Source organism: Vombatus ursinus, unplaced genomic scaffold, assembly GCF_900497805.2.
Source record: "Vombatus ursinus unplaced genomic scaffold, bare-nosed wombat genome assembly UNPS02014158.1, whole genome shotgun sequence".
In the NCBI taxonomy this organism is placed as follows: Eukaryota; Metazoa; Chordata; class Mammalia; order Diprotodontia; family Vombatidae; genus Vombatus; species Vombatus ursinus.
In genome coordinates, this window is record NW_020953936.1 from 6,315,774 (window position 1) to 6,338,206 (window position 22,433).

The following is a 22,433-nucleotide window of genomic DNA, read 5'->3' on the forward strand; positions in this document are numbered from 1 at the left end:
TAATTTATTTATTGTTTGTTTCAGCTATAATATTCTAACAGAGGGTATTGAGAGCCCCCATAGTAATTCAAGATGGTTCAATAGATAGAGCACTGGACCTGAAATCAGGAAGACTCATCTTCATGAGTTCAAATCTGGTCTCGGACACTTACTAGCTGTGTGACCCTGGGCAAATCACTTAACTCTGTTTGCCTTAGTTCCTCATCTGTAAAATGGTCTGGAGAAAGAAATGGCAAACCACTCCAGTTTCTTTGCCAAGACAACCCCAAAAGCGTTCATGAAGAGTCAGACGCGACTGAAACAACAACAACAGTTATTCAAATCATATGTATTTCATGTATCACTGATACTATCTTTTCTGTTACGCATTTTATTTCTATGCTGGGTGACATTCATAAATTAAATATTCCTACATTTTTATCACTTACGGCTCACATTCACATATCACTCTGCATACATTCTTATTTGCTCCTCACAACTGTGAGGCTCACAGGGCAATCCCTATTACCACCCTTTACAGATGGGGAAAGTTAAACTCAAGAAGCTGAAGTGATTCATGGTTGTCCAGGGAGTAAGCGGTAGAGTCAAGAATCATTCTCACTTCCTTTTTAAGTCTAGTACATTCCACTATACTATGTTTACCTTCTTAAAAAATACAGTCTTCATTAAGTGGTGATGAATTTGGGAGACTGGAGCTTTATGAATATTCTCATCCAGGCCCCCAAATCCCAGAAAGTCCTTAGGTCACCTAGAAAATTCCCCGAAAGGAAATAGTTAACTGGGGGGAAAAGCTTTGCAGAAAACTCCTCTGATAAAATATAAATCCAAAATACATATCTCAATATATCCAGATATCTAAGAACAAGAGCTATTCCCTCCCAGATGAATGGGCAAAGCGTATGAACGGGTAGTTCTCAAAGGAAGAAAGACAAGCTACCAACAACCATATGAAAACTGCTCCAGATCACTAATGATAGCAGAAATGCAAATTAAAACAGCCCCAAGGTTCTACTTCACATGTGTTAAATTGAGAAACATGAGAAAAAAGAGGAGATGATGATTGTGAGAGAGACTTGTGAGGACAGGAACAAACACTAAAGTCCTACTGTGCTAGAGCCGTGCATCGGTCCAACCATTCATTCTGGAAAGCAATCTGGAACTATGTCCAAAAGTCACTAAATCATGCTTACCCTTTGACCCAGAGATTCCAGTATTAGGCCTAGATGTAGCAAAAAAAAAAATCAAATGCAGAGGGAAAGGTCTTGTATTTACAAAAATATTTGTAGCAGTACTTTCTTTTTTGTTGTAGCAGACAATTGGAAACCAAGTAGGTACCAATTAATTGAAGAATGGCTGAAAATGTATGATATACAAATGTGATATTAATGTGCTATAAGAAATTATTGGAATTTGTATCAGCTGATACAGGATGGAGAAGTACCAGAAGAACAATTTATGACTACAATATCTTAAAGGAAAAAGACTTAAGAACTCTGATCAATACAATGCCCAATCATGACTTCTAAAGTCTGATGATAAATCATATTTCCCATCTCTTGGCAGAGAGGTGATGACCTAGAAGTGCAAAATGAGAAATACATTCCCAGACATAGGCAATGTGTGAATTTGTTTTGCTTGACTGTGCTTATTTGTTATAAGAGCTTTTGTTTTTCAAAGGGGGAGTTTTGGGGAAAGTATGTGGGTAGTGATACCAAAAAAAAAGAAAAAAAGCATTAATGAAGCATTAAAAAAAATACACATAAGAGACCAGAAGAAAGTTCAGAAGAGGATACCAGCAAACCACATCAAATGTAATGTGTAAATAATAAAATGTAACATGTAAAAAAGAATCAACAAAGTATATGTTATAAATATTCATGATTTCATGTACAATCCTCTTTTTTTCTGTTCTTTGTATAAGGAAATGTTCATATTTGTTGATGTTGGTCAAGTTCATAATAAAAAAAAGAAAAATTCCCCAAAGTATTTGCTGAAATAGGCAAAGCTTATGGAACATATTCTACCTGTGGCTGAGATGAAAGTTTTTCAGTTTTCATCATTGCCACCTGCTTTTCCAGGCCAATATTCTCAAGTTGGACATGCTTACACTAAGCTGGGAGAATGTTGTTTTTATTTCTTTTTTTTAGCCTGAAAATAATTTCATTTTGATAAAGATCTTGGGCTTTATAAAATGAATTAAAGCAATGCTATATTTTCTGGTACCACTTATTAATGAAGAAGGCAAGTTCTATTGTTGGATTGTTAGGGAGCTCTTTACACTGAGCTGAAATCTCCCCTTTGTATTTATGCAGTCAAGTCTGTTTCTTTTTCCCAGTGACATGCTTCAGATGTTTGAAGATAATGATCATGGTCATCCAAATTTTTTTCTTCTCCAAGTAAACATCCCACATTTCAACAATCAAACTTTATAACACATAATTTTGATTTCTTTATCCATCCTGGTGATACTCCTTTGGATGAACTCCATATCATCAATACCCCTGGCTTGCTAAAGTCCACAAAATGATGTCTATGGCATTATACCAACTTACCAGTCTCCTAACCCTGCCAAAGAGGGAAAAATTAGGTTAGTCTGGCATTCCTTATTTGTAGTCAATCCATGTTAGTTCCTAGTGATTGCCACTTCCCTTTCTAAGTGCTCATAAATCATCTATCTAATGATCTGTTCTCAAAATATGTCCTTATGTAAGAGGGATGTTCCACCTCATCTTGTTAATGTAATTCACAAGATACTCTATGATCTAACCATGGAGGTTTTATTTCACAGAACAGCTTCCTCTATCTGTAGTGCCATAATAGAAAGGTATTGAATCTATCCCAGTGTACCCAAATAGAGAGAGAAAAGGGTAAGTGGTTTTGTCCTGATCGTTATTTGTTTAGGATGGGGCAAACAACATGCTGTGCCCTATCTGGGGTTGAGTTGTATTAACCAGAGATTGTAGCTTGGAGCATTGGTTAATATTCACTGGGAAGTACTGAGGTGGAATGAAGTTCAAGGACCTTGTCCAATAAATACTATCACATATTATTTAGGAGCAATTTGTGAATGAGAAATATTGGTTGAATGTTCTTAAAAGGGCATTATCTGTCTGTTCTGTGGTATGGCTACAGGCATCAAATATTTGGCTTATATGGCATGCAGTGCTGGATATTTATAAGGAAGAAATATGGACATATATGATAATATCCACCTTTCTCTGATATCTTACATCGTTGTTGCTATCTCATGCTTTCTGTACTCATTTTCCAAAATGAAATATTGTAAATGTTTTAAGTATACCATGTAATTAAGCTATTTCTAGACTGAATGAGTGAATATGAGATGAGATTATGTAGGGTCAGATCAATATAGATCAAGATCAATATTGGGTGAGAGATTTAGAACCTCAATTTAAAATTTAGAGTTCTAAATTTAAAAGACTTCAGAAGCCTCTAGTCCAACCCCCCCATTTTATAGATGAGGAAACTGAGACCCAGAGAGCTTAGTGACTTGCCCAGAGTCACACACCCAGTAAGTGTTAGAGACAGGATTTAAGCCCAAATCCTCTCTCTCCAAATTAAGCACTCTTTCCACTATACCACATGGAACATTAGTTATAATCTGAACCAACCTGGTGTTTAGCAAAAAAATGCCCTTGTTTGAATCTTTGACTCATTTCTTTCTTTTAGTGACAGTGGTATTTAGCAGCATTTTGAAAAAATATTGAGCACAATGGGAGTATCTGTAAGGGACTGCTGGCTATTAATATAAGTAATATAAGTAGATATCATTTAGGATACAAAGAGTGACACGAGTTGATGGAGGCTGAATTTTTAGTCAAGATTCAGGCCTGTTTCCACTCCTCACCCTTATCTGGGTTTCAAGCCTGCTCTGAAGTAGGATCCTCTTAGGGGTCCCCATGTCCACTGGAGAATTGTCTATTTTAAAATTTACAAATGCTACCAAACTATTTCTGATTTTTTCCTATAAGGACCACACATTTAAATTTATTAATTCAGTTACAAAAAGTATGTCATTTGTGGAGAGGAAGCTCGTTTTCATTTTCCTTCTCAGTTAATAGAGTATTTCCTTTCCCTCAAAATCTCCCATCTCTCGAAGATGAAGATAAGTGCCTCTTTTCTTTTTTTTAATTAATTTTTTAAAATTTACCAAAATCCATTTTCTCTCTCTCCCACTTCCCCCTAATCCCAAGGGAGAAAAAAGAAAAATAAAACCCTTGTGATAGATATATATAGTCAGGCAAAACAAATTTCTATGTTGGCCATGTTCAAAAAAGTTTATGCCTCATTCTGCACCCTAAGTCCTTCACCTCCCAGTCAGGAGATAGGTAGCATGCTTCATCACTGGTTCTTTAGAATTATGATAGGTCATTGCATTGAACATTGAGTGCTTTTCACTGCTGCTTTCTAGCTCTCATTCCTAATATACCATCCCTCTCAGATCATTTCAAAAAGAAAAAAAAAATAGCTGGATTGATTATTGGTAACAAAGACCATTGTGAGCAGAAGTGGGATTTGAAAGGTAGTAAGACTTAGTGGAAATGTTTATAATAAAAAGGCTAAGCTGTAAGCCACAGCTGGACCACTGTGTAACTTTAAGTAAGCCATTTAATTTCTCTCAGCCTCAGTTTCTTTAACTGCAAAATGGGAACAATGACAAAATTATCATTATTATTATGAAGTTACTATTATTTAATGGTTGAATTCATGCCTTATGAGGATCTGTTGAAAGAAATAGGGATGTTTAGTCTGGAAAAGAGAAATCTCAGAGAAGATATAATCACTATCTTCAAGTATGTTAAGGGGCTTTCATGCGGAAAAGAGATTAGGCGAAAGGCAGAACAAGGAGCAATGTGTAGAAGTTGCAAAGAAGGAAATTTAAGCTCAATGTCCAGAAAAACTTCTTAAGAATTGAAGTTGTTCATAGTGGACTGGGTTACCTATGGAGAGGCTAGGTTCCCTTTCCCTCATTGAAGAATCTTCAAGCAGAGGCCGCATGCACATTTATCGATTATGCCACATTGCAGCTTCCCTTTGGGATGTGTTCTGGACTAAGACGGCCAGTGAAGTCCCTTCTCATTCTAAAATGCTTTGATTCTGGGTGCAGTCACACTACCTGTTGTGAGGAAAGCATTTGGCAAAGTGCTATCTAAATGCCAGCTATTTTTATTCAGGGCTATCCAAGTTCACAGTACAAACAGAAATAGGCTTATGTTTTCCCACAGGAAAATTTTCCATGCTCATGTTTTTTCCCTGCTACGGGAACTCCCTCCCTCCCATCTCTGCCTATTGAAATCCTCCCTATCATTCAAAGCCCAGATCAAAAGCCACTTCCTCCCTGAGCCTTTTCCTCACCCCCGCAGTCAGAATCAATCTCTTTCTCCTCTGAACACCTATCTTATTTGAACTACTCATTCATGAGGCACTTACCTATCACATGTTGCCTTGGAGTACGGCTATTTGGGATCCATCTTTCACTTCTAACAGAATGAAAACTCCTTGAGGGTGGGGATTACTTATCTTTATGTCTTACTTATATTTATAAGCTTTCCCCTACTTCCCAGGAATGTGCTGGACCCTCTAACAAGCTTTCGAGAACCGATTGTTAAATTTTCAGTGTGAGCATTTACACCTCAGAAATCAGCAGTCACTACTAGCCATGGTTTGATTTTTTTGTTTTGTTTTGTTGAGTCTAGAATTAAGAACGTGTTACTGATTCAGGTTAAACTTAAAAATAGGTGTATACTTTTTTTCAGGAAGCTTGGTTGTTTACTATTTCCTCGCACATCTCTGCTCCTCTCTAAAGCCCCCACCCCAAATAGCAGCTTCACATAGTACTTTGTACTCAATACACTCAAGAAATATGTGTTGGCTGGATGAAGTAACAAAAAAAAAAGTCTCGAAGGCTTTTGAATGAAAAACTCTGTATTTAAATGATGCAGAAACGTATGTCTGGGTCCTTCATCAAGTGGCCTAGACGAAGAATTCTTAACCAGGGGTCCATAGACCTTCCCCACAAAGTCCTTATTGAAAGATTTCAGGGGTCCATGAATTTGGAGGGCAGTGAGATGGAGCAGTGAATAGAGCACTGGGCCTGGAGTCAGGAGGTCCTGAATTAAAATCCAACCTCAGAGAGTTACTAGTGTGTGACCCTGGGCAAGTCATTTAGCCGTCTTTGCCTCAGTTTCCTCATCTGTAAAATGAGCTGGAAAAGGAAACAGCAAACCACTCCAGTGTCTTTGCCAAGAAAACCCCAAGTGGGGTCATGATGAGTTGGATATGACTGAAATAACTGATAAACAATGAACTTGGATGGGGAAAAAATACTGACCTCTAAATGAGGTTAGCATGAACTTTGCTTACTAATGTAAGCAACAGACATTCTGAGAATGGACCTAGAGGCTCCACCAGAAAATCAAAGGGGGTCTATGACACAAGAAAGGTTAAGAATCTCTGTCCCATATTATCAAAATGCCCTCACCTGATGTCACTCCCTGGTTTGGATTCTCTGCTCACTCCAAACAAACCCACCCTTGCCAACCCCTCCTACATGTGACCTTCTTGCTCCATGTTCTGCCCTGTCCTGAACCTGCATTCCTGCCAGCCTGCCAGTCTGTAATGCTCACCCCTTCTCTACCACAACATTGCCCTCCCTTCTTTTAATAACTCCAATCAAAACTTGCCTCTTCCACTAAGCCTAACTATCACACTAACTATCCCCTCGTAAGTATATTACCTGCTTGGAGGTTGGAAAGTAGACCAGATGACCTCCTGAGATCCTTCCCAGCTAGAAGATTCTATGGTGTTGATATCTCCATTCATTCTAGCATTCTCTTAGTAATTACGTGCAATATAGCTATAATTAATACTGCATAATTATAGAGCTAGAGCTCTGCTATACATATTTAGGTATTCTTATGGATACATTTTTAATGTATTTGTCATGTTTTCCTCTTTGAATTATAAGTTAGCTTAGACTAGGCACCACACGTGCCAACCAGAGGCTGAGAAGAGGTGCCAGATGGGTTGCTGTACCAGCCTGGGGATTTTCTATTCTCTTTTTAATTCTCTGAGTTTGTGGGGACAACTTGCTAAAAACCCTAGTAAAAGTTTTGTTGTTTAGTTGTTTTCAGTTGCGTCCAACCCTTCGTGACCTCATTTAGGGTTTTCTTGGCAGAGATACTGGAGTAGTTTCCCATTTCCTTCTCCAACTCATTTTACAGATGAGGAAACTGAGGCAAACAGGTTTAAGTGACTTGCCCAGGGCCACACAACTAATAAGTGTCTGAGGCCAGATTTGAACTCAAGAAAATGAGTCTTCCTGACTCTAGTCCCAGCGCTCTATCCACTGTGCCATCTAGCTGCCCCCTGGTAAAGGTAACAGCTCAGTGGGAAAGGCTTTCTGAATTGCTTTGTTAAGTGCTCAGATGAGTCCTTTATGTGCGCCTTATTCTTTTAAACAAAATGGTAATTGTTACACGTATACATTCAACCCCTTTTTTAGACTACGTGCTTTCAGGACAACTGAGGCCCCTTTGAGAGATGAGTTAGAACATAAGCATTCTCAGGAAAGACTCTGAGTAGGGACGTGAGCCAATAAGATAACCAATGAGACGTCATTGAGATTGAACCGTCATGTCAAAGACAGGGGACTGACACCCAGGATCACCTAGTCTGACCTTTATATCCTACAGATAACAGAGTCTCAGCAGAATTAAGTGACTTACCCAAAACGTCACAGGTGGCATCCATCAAGCTTTGAACCCAGACCTTCACATTCTAAATTCAGCGGTTTGTTTTGTTTTGTTTGTTTTTTCCTCACTGTACCATGCTGCCTCCTTGGCAGTCCCAATGCTGTGCTTGAGTTGTTGGTTTTCTGTTTTTCATTCTGTTTACTGGTCTACCTCCTTTTCTAACTATACACATCCTCAATAGTGCGTTCTATGCCCCTCCTCTCCCAAGGCCATCTTCGCTAATATACTACAGGTCTAATTATGCTGACCCTGCATCTTTCCTTCACTCTGAGGGTTATATATAATTTTCGCTCTTCTGAGATCATAGTGTTCCATAATTCACAGCTACAGAGCATCAATGGGAAAACATTAGGTTTAGATAAGTTCATTCCTGTAGTTGGGTTTGGCCAGGCCCTCTGTGACCCACCCTAAATTCAGGCTTAAGAAGGAAACACCCCCAAAGGCTTTTAAAAGATATTTAACTATGTGGAAAACAAAAAACTCATTAGAAGCAAGAAGATACAAGGTTGTAGAATAGAAGAGGAGGAAAACCCAGAGCCATGTAGGCTCAAGTCAAATAGCCTCTTTTTTTTTTTTACAATAGCCTGAATGACTCCTTGCATGATGATGGGGCACTCAGTATCTGGGGGATAAAAGCAGTCTTTGGGGAAGTAGGTATTGATTTTCTGACCTGGTAAAAAAAACCTTCCTTTTTTATGTGGGCGTCTGCTATAAAATCAGGGATACACATCTGTGAGAGACTGGAGAAGCATATGGAACTAAGTCTGACTGCCATTGCTTCTGGCTTTCATTATGTATTCTTGATGGCAAATGTTTCACTCTCTTTTGATGATATTAGATTAGATTCTCACTGAATTCTGAACCCAAGAATCCTCAGAACTAATTTATTTCTCTTTTGGATTTTATACTTTTAGCTGTTCTTCCCAAGTGGGTTTATATGTATGACATGTATTAATTATTTTTTAAAATACCTTAAATTTGTTAAGCACTTCCAACTTTTCAAAGTATTTTACATCTGCCATTTCACTTGATTTGTTAGAACTGTTAGCTGCCTCCAACAGACTCTCAGGACTCCTTTCAAGTTCTTTATGGCAAAAATATGACTTTTCTCCCAGGAGAGTTGTATTTATAATATTGTTGAAAGGATCATTACCATAATTTATTATTACTTCTCTAAGTACAATTCCCTGAAGTGAATTTTCGTCAGGCATAGAACTTTTGTGCTTCATCCAATAACCAATACAACACTTTGCACACAATGGATGCCCAATAAACGGTGTTGGTTATTGATTGATTACGCTTAGCCTAAGGTTATAGTTTTCAATTTTGTTAATGCTATAGAAACTTGCCCATCCCTCTATCATGGAGCTTTTCTGGGAAACATTTGGCTTCTTCAATCATTGAAAAAAATCAGTTCACTTGCTTGCTTGTTAAAATATCTATGAGTCATCTGCTTGAGTACTCTAATTAAAATCAAGATTCCTCTAGAGTTGATTTTAAATCATCTTTTTTATGCCTAGTTAACTCCAGAGTTCTCCTAATTCTATGTCTTATATATTACCTCTCAGTACATTCTTCCTTAATTCTTCTTCTCCCACTTTCAGAACTCTTTAACTTTGTGGTTTTTTTCTCTGTATAGTTTTTTCTAACTATGGCCCAAGCAACAAACTTTATCATTTCAATTTCTGCCAATGTGAGAAACACTGAAATCTCTCATGTGTGGAAAGTACCTAGGATTACGGAATCTTGGCACTGAAGGTGACTTCAGATGTCATCTATAGTCTTATTCCTACATGAAACATGAATTTTCCCATCCTCAATAATAATAACTTACATTTATAAAATATCTTAAAAGTTCACAAAGTTCTTTTCTTATAGTGACCCTGTGAGGTAAGTAGTGTAAGCACCCACTTTATTGATGAAGAAACTGAGGCCCTGAAAGATTGACTTCCTCATAATCATACTATTCAGAAGTATCAGAAACTCTGTTTCAGCTCTGCTAGCTTAAGTCCAGCGCTCTTTCTCTATACCCTGAGGTCCCTGCATAGCATTTCCAATAAATAATCATTCTCCCTCCAATTCAAAGCCTACGATGAAAGGGAATTCATTACCCACCCAGGTAAGGCATTCAGTTCTAATTGATTGTTGGAAAGATTCCATTGAAGACTGTTCATTTTAATAAGATTACAAAGGATGATTTTCTCACTTTTGGCTTATTAACATTTCTTAGATAAAAAATAATCATACAAGTATACTTTTATTAAAATAAAACAAATGCAACTGTCACTTGAAACTTACCTCCTTCTCCAGAGCCAGAGCCATTATCTAAAAAAAAAAAAATACACACAAATGTTAACATTGTACCTGGAAATACTGCTCTTTCCTCCTAAATTTTTCATCTGTAGAGATGATCTGATGCTATCAAAAAACAAAATGTGATTTCCAGTCTCACATTTGCTTCTTTACCTGTTAAACTAAATTAGGATATTCCTCAGTAGTACAGAAAAGTTTCCCTTTTTAAACTTCTTAAATAAAGACAAATTATGATTATAAAAAACAATTCATTTGAAGAAGCTTAAATTCACCTCCTCTCCAAGCTTAGGAAAGTACAATTAACATGTTTTCCTAGGCATAGAGGAGGAAAAGAAAATGTGTCTTCCTCCTTTGTTGTTGTTCAGACGTTTTTTGGGTCACGTCTGACTTCTTGTGACCCCATTTGGGGTTTTCTTGGCAAAGATACTGGAGTGATTTGCCATTTCCTTCTCCAGTTCATTTTACAGATGAAGAAACTGAGGCAAAGAGGTTAAGTGACTTGCTCAGGGCCACACATCTAGCAAGTGTCTGAGGCCAGATTTAAACTGAGAAAGATGAGTCTTCCTGACTCCAGGCCTGACTCTCTCTGCTGCACCACCTCCCTGCCCCCCTCCTTCTTTATATCTCTTATTAAAAGAGTCAGTGACAGAAGGTTGCAGGTCCAAATATAGATGGTCCCCAAGTCTAGGAAAAGTGATGTCTGAGGAAAAGGACAAGTCACTTAGGCCAGAAAATGTCATCCTCTGTGACTAAAATCTACATGCGATGAATAAGCAACCTTCAAAAAATCATTCCCAAAAGGATGCATAACTGGTAATGTGATTTGCTATTGATGAGATTAAAGTATCTTCCTGTGTATCACATGTAAGAAACTAACATAAAATTCTATATAATACATAATTATATAATATGCCATATTATATATTATATAATTTGCTAAAAACTTGGCAATTACAAGACAGCAAAAAATATAAAGAAATGAAGAAAATGGACACTGTAATATGTGAAACCAGAAGAAGATGATGAGCATGAAATCATAAAAAAAATCAAAGAGGGCATAGTAAATAACATGTTAGTGTTTATGTAGGACTGCCCAGCATATTTCCCAGTTTATTAAGTAGTAACATCCCTAAAGTGGACAAAGGAAATTGATTAGGCAACCTGGGAAACTGGTAAAAATACCTATGAACCATATCCAAGTTATTTAACTCTTATTTTATTGGTTAAGCAAGGTTTTGTTCAGTAATTTTGTTTCCCAAGTAAACCTAGACACCAGGAGGATAGTAAGTGCCTACTATGTGATAGGCACTTTGTCAAGTGCTTTTACAGATATTATCTCATTTGATTCTCATGATAGCCCTGGGAAGTAGGTGCTATTCTTATCCCCACTTTATAGATGATGCAACTGAGACAGACAGAAGTTATGTGATTTGCCCAGGGTCACACAACTAGTAACTATCCGAGGCTAGATTTCAGTTTAGGACTTCCTGACTCACTCTAGCCACTGAGACACCTAGCTACCTTTCATCACCTCTTACCTGAACTATTTATTACAAAAGCCTTTTAACTGGTTTTCCTGCTTTAAGTGTTTCTCTATTCCAGTCCATCTTTCACTCAACTGTGAGAGTGATTTTCCCAAAGCACAGGTCTGATCACATCACACTGCTCCTCCCTCCTCCCACCCCCAACACACAATACATATACACATTCCATAAAATCCTGTGGGCCCTTGCTACCTCAGGATCATATATAAAGCCCTCTGTTTGTCATTTAAAGCTCTTTATAACCTGGCTCCTTTCTACCTTTCCAGTCTCCTTACACTTTATACCGCTCCACACACTCTATGATTCAGCTCCTCAGGCCTTACTTGCTATTGTTAGGCATAATGCTTCATTTCCGTTCTCCTTATTTTTGCACCAGCTGTTCCCCGTGCCTAGAATGCTCTCCATCACTTCTACCTCTTACCTTCTCTGGTTTCCTTCAAACACTCAATTCAAAGTCTGCCTTCTTCAGCAGACCTCTCTCATTCCCCCAGGTGCCAGTGCTTTCCCCTCTGAGATAATGTTCTATCTGCTTTGTAAATATCTTGCATGTCATTAGCTATCTTTAAGTCATCTCCTCCATTAGAATATGAGCCTTTTGAGGGTAGGGAAGTATTTTCGTATCCCTAGCACTTAGCACAGGACCGGGCACATAGTATGTGCTTAATAAATGCTTGTTCACTTACTGTTTACTAATAAATGGACCTTCTGATTTAAAAATCATTTTCCCGTGAATCTGGCTGGCATGGGATTTTTTAAAAATTACATTTTTTTTTAAGTTATGGACCTGAGAACTTGACAATGGAACAAATTAGAACATAATTTAGGACACTTACCCAACGCATTACTACAGTTACATGACAAAAGTTCTCATTATTATAGCACCTGAGAAATGTACAGTCAGTGTATAGTGAGTGGTGGCCACCAGGCAAACTTTAGCTATAGGGTTGACACACAAGTACGTACACATACACATGTACATACGTGCACATGTCCTTATTCTGGCCATGTGCAGCCAGGGCAGCATGGAAGCATCCAAAATTGTACAATGTCAAAGGGTTTGTGCATTAAAAGACATGTTTATTCAGTCAACTAGCATTTACTAAGCTTCTACTATGTACCAGGAACTGGGAATGCAAAGGTAAAAAATACAGTCCCTGATCTCAAAGAGCTCACACTCTCATGGAGGAGACACACATCTCTTGACCCTGGTAGGCATTTTCTCTGACGTCTCTCATGCCTGCAAAGCTCTTCTTTCTCTGTTCTGACCACTGACCTCCCTGGCTTCCTTTAAGTTCCAACTAAAATCCTACCTTCTATAGGAAGCCTTCCTCAGCCCCTCTTAATTTTAGTGCCTTCCCTCTGTTAATTATCTCCCATTTATCCTGTATTTAGCTTGCTTTTTACATATTTGTTTGTATGTTGTCTCCTTCATTACACTGTAAGTTCTTTGAGGTCAAGGATTGTCTTTTGCTTCTTTTTGTCTCCCCAGGGCTTAGCACAGTGCCTGGCACACAGTAGGTGCTTAATAAATACTTATTAACTGACTGTTGATGTAAACAACTATGTGCATACAAAATACGAACTGGATAAACTGGGGAGAGCTTCAGAGGGAAAGCTAAGGCTTCATTTATCCTGAAAGCCTTGAGACAGGCAGGAGTGGACTTTACCAGCATCCTGCCACAATGACTCTCCAATCAGGAAGAGATTCAGTGTAAAGGTACCATCTCTTCCCTGCTACTGTTAGATGTGTAGATGGGGCATTAGGATGACCTTTTCAGTCAGACAGCCACCCAGACCAGCCTAAACCCAGTAGTGTGGGCAAGTCTGATTCCCCTCGTGAATCTTTCCTACCTCCATTCAGGCATATATAGGCTAGAAAGCTGCAACTAGGGATCAATACTCTCCCAGGGACACAAAAAAACAAGATCTGTGAGCAAGTGCAAGAACACTAGCCTGGAAAGGAGCACACGCGCACAATATGGGGAGAAGATAGGTCTGACTACAGAGTGCCATTCCCTAGCAGAGTGAATCAGACACAAGCTTGCTGGTGTTGTCTTATTCCAAGATACTGCTGTGGAAATCAGTCCCCAGGAAAGCTGAGTCAAGTCAAGTGCTGAGTTTCATAACAATGGCAGAGCCGCTACTGCTAGTCGGGAGGGCCTGGAGCAGCGGGGTGTGGGCAACCACTCACAGGTACCCCAGCTGTGTCCCACAACAAATGAGCCCCTTCTGCCACTGCTGGAGGGAGCAACTGTGTCAGCTGTGTGGCCGTCAGTCAGGCATAATGAATCATAACAGAGCTCCACCAATTAATCACAGCATGTGTAAATAAAAAAATGCCTATTAAGGCTTCTCCCCAGAACCAAAGCTGGACTGATGCCAGATTAATCTTCTTCATGCATGATCCGGTCATGTCACTCTTTGGTTCAATATCTTTTGATTGCCTCCTGAGTAAAGTCTCAACCCCTGAGTCTTGGCATTCAAAATTTTCCATAATCTGCTACCATTCTACCTTTTCAGCCTTATCTCAAATGACTCCATGCCTGGTATTCTACATTTCTACCCCTAAATGAACTACTTCTCATGCCCTGTCTATGTCCTGTGTTTTCATGCTTCCATTTCTTTGCTCATAACATTCCCTTTAAATGACTGAATAAGTTGTGGTATATGGAATGGAATGCTTTTGTGCTATAGGAAATGATGAGCCGGATGGTTTCAGAAAAACTTGGGAAGACTTAGGTGAACAGATGCAAAGTAAAGTGACCAGAACCAGGAGATCATTGTACATAGTAACAGCAATATTGTAATGATGATAATTGTGAAAGACTTAGCTATTCTGATCAAGACAATGATCTAAGGCAATCCCAAAGAACCCATGATGAAAAATGCTATTCATCTCCAGAGAGAGAACTGAAGAACTCTGAGTACAGACTAAAATATACTTTCTTTCACATTCTTATTTTTCTTTCTTTTTCAAATGCAACATAGCTAATATGGAAATATGTTTTACATGATTTCACATGTATAATGGGTATTATATTGTTTGCCTTCTTAATGTGGGGGGGCTAGAAGGAAGGAGAGAATTTGGAACTCAAATGTTTAAAAAATGAATGTTAAAAATAAATAATTTTTTAAAAAGAAGAATATTTGGTTTATCTGGAATAACCTTCTCTATCATTTCCACCTATTGAAATCCTACCTACCATTCAAGACCCAGATCAAATGCCACCATTTCCATAGAGCCTTCCCAGACATTGACAATCAAATTAGATCTATTTTTCCTTGGATTTTTGCTTTGCTCATGACTACTGAACTATTCCTACCAATAATCTCAAACCTCTTAAATTAATTTAGACTAGACAACTGTGTGCTCAAAACTGGACCTACTATATAATTCACATAAGAGAGGACGATGAGGAGAAAAATTGCCTTTTGGGCCTCGGATGACGAGTTTGAGAATACTGTCATGCCCTTCAAACAATGTAAAAGCTCTGGCAACCTTCCAGAGGCTTATAAATGTCATCTTCCAAAAAGACCTGCTCCCCTGGGGGTTGGGAGGGGGAGAGTCTACTTGAATGACATGCTGGTTTACCACTGGGACCAAATATAGCACCATCAGTCATTCTTGACAGTACTAGTCCACATCCATGATCAGTGGCTTTCTGTGAAACCAATGTAGTTTAACAGGGAAGAGACAGAGTTTAAAGAGGTAAGGATTAACCATATTAAGGGAGCTGCTATAGTGAAATAAGAAACTCACACCAAACACATGACTTTTAGTAGTTCCTAAGCTCCATAGGTTACCACTGCTGTGTCATCTTCAGGTTCTACATCTTGATAAAGAGGCAGCTGATGGAAAAGTGGATAGAGTGCTGGGCCTGGAGTCAGGAAGACTTTGACTTCAAATCCCACCTAAGACACTTACTGGCCCTGGCCAAATCACTTAACTGCTATTTGCCTCAGTTCCCTCATCTGTAAAATGGGAATAATAATAATAGCACCTACCTCCCAGGACTGCTGTGAGCATCAAATGAGACAATAAAGCCTTCAGCACAGTGACTGCCACATAGTAAATGCTATATAAATAATTATTCCCTTTCCTCCTTCCCTCATGGTACACCTCATCACTCTATTAAAAAACTTGAAAGCTTTTCTGTGGTTCCATGTGGTGGAAAATACTTTTTATGAATTCCAGGAAAAGCTCCATTCTGGAATACCCCCAAATCTTATCTACCACTTATTGTAGAAGCTGACCTTTCCAGAGTATATCAAAAGAAACATATTTTTCAATCTAACCCTTAATATGCCATGTCCTGGACACATTCATAATAGTAGAAATTGCTCTGAGTAAAACAGAATAATATGATTTGGGAAAGAATGTCTCTCTGTAAAGCAGTATTTGAGGTCTGGCAGCAGCATCTAGAACAGAGGTTCTTAACTTTTTTGTGTGTCATACAGCACCTTGGACAGTCTGGCAAAGCTAACAAGACTCTCAGAATAATAAATGAAAAATACAAAATATAAGATCATAGAGGAAACCAATTATATTGAAATAAAGATGCAGCATGTTCCTATCCAAGGTTATGGATGCCCTGTTTGTTTGGGGGTGCATGGACTCCGGGTAAAGAAACCTCGATGTAGAGGAAGTCCTATCCTAAATTATCCCGGAAACCACTCACAGAAATCTGAAGCACTTGCAGTTTCTTCAAACTGAAATAGCACCCAATATGAAATAGCACACTGTTCTCTGGTTGTTTCAATTTTAGGAAAGCTTATAACTCCAGAGGCCACAAGCAATGAGAAGATTCTAGAATACAGAGTGAGAGCTGAAAGTCTGACTTCCCAAGTACACCTGCTGACAGAAAACTTGACTGTTATGCGAACTTGTCTATACATAGTGAACAGGACACAGAGCGCTGGATTTGGAGTTAGGAAGACCTGAGTTCAAATCTAGCCTCAGATACTAACTGCATGATCCTGGTCAAATCTCTTAACCTCTTAAAGCTTCAGTTTACTTATCTGCAAATTGGGAAAAAGGGGAAGGAAGGGAAGGAGGGAGCTGGACTCAGTGACCTATAAGTCACTTCCAGCTTTAAATCTATGATCCTTTGATCTTGTGGACAGCAATAGAAACAAGACTCTGATTATCATAGTTATGGGGCACCCCTACTCAGAAGGGGGCTTCATTTCTGATAGTTTCCTGTATCCATACTCCCACCTATATATGTCACTTGGAGAAGCCCACATGAAAAAATACTATGACTGTACCAAGATGGATCAGCTACAAAGCATGCAGAGTTGTTGAAAACATGGTTTTTGGGGGCCACACGTTTGACGTAAAGTCAGCTAGACACGTAAGGAAAATCTTCAGGACTACTGCAGTCCCTTTCAAATCCCTAGAGCTTCTGGTGATCAGTGTCTCGTACTTTGTCATTGATCTGCCTCCATCCCAAGAACAAGACACCATCTTGACAGTTGTGGAGGTACTAAGATGACTGATTTGTTTGCCTGGAAGAAACTCACCATTACCACTGAGATGGCCTGCTTGTTTCTATGGAACATTTTTCAGTTTTATGGTCTACTGTTTCACTTCTTCTGAAATAAAATTTCTCAATTTCTAATCCTTGGACCACACATTACACAGATCTACAAGTATAAAAATTCATTTTTCTGAGACTTATCATCACCCTTTCGACGGGCAACTAATGGCACAACACAGTAGAAAGGATAGACCTGGAATAAGTAGGTGGTAGCTGTGCAATAAGGCTTAGGTTCACAGGTACCAGATCCAGGTTCACAGATGCCAGGAATGAAGACATCCCTCTGTCTTGTTTGCAATTTTTTTTTGGTGAAGCAATCAGGGTTAAGTGATTTGCCCAGGGTCACACAGCTAGAGAGTATCATGTATCTGAGGCCGGATTTGAACTCAGGTCCTCCTGACTTCAGGGCTGGTGCTCTATCCACTGAGCCACCTAGCTGCCCCTAACCCTTTGTTTTTAAGAGTGTATCAGAATGGTCTCCTTAGACCAGGAGTCAGTGGAGTAGCCATGGTTAGAAACCAGCGTCTGGTGTTTGTCATAGGATATAATGAGAGCAGAGTTTGAGTGTGCAAAGGACAGAGAATGTGTGGAAACATCAAGGGTAGACTTTGTATGAACCAAATTATTACAGTGTAAGGTATCACATTCTTTGGGGCAACTAGTTGACATAGTGGATAGAATGCTGGATATGGACTCAGGAAGACTGATCTTCCTGAGTTCAAATCCAGTCTCAGGTACTTACTAGCTGTGAGACCCTGGACAAGTCACTTTACTCTGTTTGCCTCAGTTTCCTCATCTGTAAAATGAACTGGAGAAGGAAACGGCAAACTACTGCAGTGTCTTTGCCAAGAAAACCCCAAATGGGGTCATGAAGAGTTGGCCATGACTAAAAATGACTCGGCAACGACATCACATTCTTCCCACTGTGTTGTTCTCCTAAATCTGCTTCATGCAGACTCCTCTTGACTTTGGATTCACTGCTTCTGAATTCAGAGCAGGTTTCCCAACTGAGCCTTCTGGATCTGGTTCTGGCTTTGACTTTTGGACCATCTTACCAGCGCTGCCCACTTACCTCATTTCTATACACCCACTGACTTCTACACAATCTCTCAGTTTCTCAGGCTTTTAAAAACCCACAACCTATTTGACTTCACCTCAGGCCCACACAGGTATGGTCACATCTTACCATTATCCACAAGTATACTTCCTACTTTCTTAAAAAAAAATCTGACATTCTTCTATCTGACTGTAACCTCCTATCATTCTATCTCTTTCCCTTCCTCAACCCTCCTCTTTGCTTTCATCATGACCTCCCATTCCTCCATCCCTCAGTGTTTTCTCAGACCACTACCATTGCTTTGGCTTCACTTTCCTCCTTTTCCAACCTCCACCAGATAGTTAACTAATTGAATTCCACACAGTAATCAATTTTTGAATTCTTCACTCCTTTTTCCCATCACTATTCACCTCTTGCCAAATCTCAGCTCTGGATAAATCATATCACACATCTCCTCCACTCCTACTCACATGCTGTGGAACAAAACTGGAGGAAGTCACACAGCTGTGTTTACTGAGTTTACTGAGTATACAGATTTATGTCCTCCCACCAGGCCATTGGTGAAGCAAGGCAATCTTTTTACTCTTCTCTAATTGTTTCCTAGTTTCACTCTCCTCTGAAGCTATTCCAGATCCCCTCTCCTTAAACTTCACACATCTTTCTCTCCCCCAAAATCTCTTACCTGAGGACCTCACTTCTTAAATTATTGAGAAAATTGAAGCTATTTGATATCAGCTCCTTCTTCTACCCTTCTCTTCATCTCAAAATCCCTTGGCATCATCTCTTCTCCTTTCCCTCAACCTCCAACAAAGATATGGAGAAATATTTCCAAAAGGAGAAATGTGAATGTAAAAAATGTTTTTAAATTAATATTTTTATAATTACATGTAAAAATAATTTTTCATGTTAATTTTTTAAATTGAGTTCCAAAATCTCTCCCTCCTTCCCCTTCCCCCTCAGTAATATTGATTAATATAGATTATACACGTGCAGTCATGCAAAAAATATTTACATATTAATCATGTTGTAAAAGAAAACACAGACAAAAACCTCAAAAAAATAAAGAAAGTACCAAATAGTATGCTTTGATCTGCATGCATACTCTATCAGTTCTTTCTCTGGAGAGAGATAACATTTTTCATTATGAGTCCTTTGGAATTGCCTTGGATCATTGCATTACTGAGAATAGCTAAGTTATTCACAGTTGATTATCATACAATATTGCTGTTGCTATATACAACGTTCTCCTGGTTCTGCTCACTTCATTTTGAATCAGTTAATGTAAGTCTTTCCAGATTTTTCTGAAAGCATCCTGTTCATCATTTCTTATGGCACAATAGAATTCCATCACAATCATATACTACAACTTGTTCAGCCATTCCCCCAGTTGATGGTCATCCCCTCAATTTCCAATCCTTTGCCTCCACAAAAAGAGCAACTATAAATATTTTTGTACACATACGTCTTTTTCTTTTTTTAAAATCTCTTTGGGATACAGACCTAATAGTATTGCTGGGTCAAAGGATATGCACAGTTTTATAACCCTTTGGGCAAAATTCCAAATTGCTCTGCAGAATGGTTGGATCAGTTCACAACTCTAACAAGAAATGTGAACTGTTGACAATCATCTGGAAAAACACTCCAAATCAACACTAACAAGAGAAAATAAAATTAAAACAACTCTGAGGTTTTGTCTCATATCCATTAAATTGGGAAAGATGATAAAAGATGGAAACAGTTAGTGTTGGAGGGGCTGTGGGAAGTCAGACACACTAATATACTGTTGTTGAAGCCGAAGATTGGTAAAAACTATTCTCAAAAATAATTTAGAGTTATGAAATAAAAGATTAAACTATTCATCTCCATTGACCCACAAATCCCACTATTGTACATGTAGGTCAAGAAAATTAAAACAAAAAGAAAGGCCTCATGTATGCAAAAATATTGATGGTATTCATGTTTTTATGGTAGTAAAAATTACAACCAAAGTGAGGAATGATTGAATAAACTGTAGTATATTAATGTGATACAATGTTATTATAGCATAAGAAGATAAATTTGAAGAATTCAGAGAAACATGGGAAGATCTGTATGGACTAATACAGAGTGAAAAAGGAAGAACCAGAACAACACATACAACTATAAGCAAATAAATGAAAACAATACAGAAAGAAAATAGAATTCAGGTTAAATGCAATTACCAGAGGACAAATAATGAAACTCTCCTCTCTCCTCTCAGTAGGGATGAGGAAGGACTATGAAGGCCAAAAAATGGAAGACAAAGACAGACATGGCTGCCACACTGGCCAGTTCTGATTGATAATTCTATATTATAAGAACAGGTTCTGGAATTAAAGTGAAGGGGGAGAGATACATTCTAGAATGATTGTGATGTAAAAAAGCAAAAAACATCATAGTATAATACATACCAGAGTAACATGGTCCTCTTGACACTACTGTTATCTCTTTCTGATGTTTACAAGAAGCTCTTCTGAGGAAGCACTCATTTTGGTAAGTGTCTCCATTTGAGCCACAGACAGGAATGTAATTTGTATGACACTATAAAAAGAAAAATATCAAACCTAAATATGAATATTCTATTTCCTTGCAATATGCTTATATAATGTTATGACAGCTTCCTACTGGAGAATCTATTGATATTTTCCATGGTTAAAATAAACATGCTATTTCCATTATTCAAAGATGACATTGAACTAATAGCATCAAGGCTCCAAAACACTATAAATCTTTTCAGTGAAATCCATTACTCAAAAGAAACTGGGTAACCATCTACATGAAAAAACAAAGTAGATGAAAAATATATACTAATGGACAACCCATTTAGTTTTTGTGTATTTGTATACATGCGTATCTTGGACAGGCAGTATAGAAAGCAAAAGGAGATGGAGTAAGAACTGTGTAGGAAAAGATTGGACTGGATCACATTTAAGATACTATTCAGTACTTTAAATGATCTGAAGTTTCCTGATGCTAGAAAAACTCATTTCTTTAAATCCTACCATTCTCCTGATGATGGAGCACTAGTGGTCATAGAGCACCAAGATCTCAAAAGAGGTCATTCAAAGTTACAGCTGACTTCAGTGACAATAAAAAGACATAATTGGTAAAAACATACCATATCACATTGTCAACAATAACCTGTACCTAAGAAGGGCTGTAAAGGATATTACCAAGTACATGCATTACTAGAAAAGGAAGTAGGTTTCTCAGTAACGAGAAACAGCAAATGAACTGTTCAAATGTCACACTGGTGTTCTTAAGCTATTAAAAGATTCAGAGTAAAGCCTTCAATGAATTGGTTATATCTTCAATGGAGGATTTAAAGAAAGACATAGATGAGAATTACACAGTATGGGGTGTAGATAGGTTATTATCTCTGTTATGGAGGGAGCAGTCATACAGAAAATGTCACAAACATATACAAATATCTATAAGCATAATGAAATTATTTAAGCATAAAATGAAATTATATCCAATACTAATTCCTGGGAGCTTGGTAGTGCAATGGATAGAATACGAGACTGGAATCAGAAAGACCTGAGTTCAAATCTTATACTTACTTGCTGTGTGACCCTGAGCAATTCACTTAATGGCTGTCTCAGTTTCCTCAACTGTAAAATGGGGATAATAATAACACTACCTCTTGGGGTTGTTGTTAGGATAAAATGAGATAATATTTGTATAACCCTTTGTAAACTTTAAAGCAATATAGAAATTTTAGTTATTATTATTAATAATAATTACCTCCCAGGAATGTTGGGGGGATTAAATAAGATAATACAGGTAAAAACCCTTTTTAAACTGAAAAGAGTGAAAAAAACATATATATATATATAAGGTATATTATTATTATTCATTATAATCAACCAACATTTATTTAGGACATATTTTGTCCTGGCACTATTCTAAGTGTTGTGGATATAATATGTCCTTGTTTCCAATCTGGTTAAAGAGACATGACACACACACACATCTAAACGTCACTTGAAGTATTTGATAGATCCCAGATGGGCGGTCACCATGGCGCTAGAAGAGTATGGACAAAAGAAGGAAAATTCAGAGGGGCTGGATTGGTCAGGGAAGGCTTCCCAGAGGAACTAAGACTTGAACCAAATACAAAAAAAGTTGGTAAGATTCAAATAGGTAGAAGGAATAAGATGTCAGTGAAGGAAACTGTGGAAGC

The 22,433-nt window shown here is 38.2% G+C and overlaps 1 protein-coding gene across 1 annotated transcript in view; it reads right to left on the minus strand.

Moving 5' to 3' along the window:
* The window catches only part of TMEFF1 (transmembrane protein with EGF like and two follistatin like domains 1), a 145,265-nt gene that overhangs the window by 61,241 nt on the left and 61,591 nt on the right, over positions 1–22,433 (minus strand). Inside the window, exons 3-4 of the mRNA XM_027858997.1 lie at positions 20,659–20,788; positions 10,074–10,100 (exon numbers count right to left, since the gene is read on the minus strand). Of these exons, the coding sequence (XP_027714798.1) occupies positions 10,074–10,100; positions 20,659–20,788 (157 nt within the window). The remainder of the gene's footprint in view (positions 1–10,073; positions 10,101–20,658; positions 20,789–22,433) is intronic.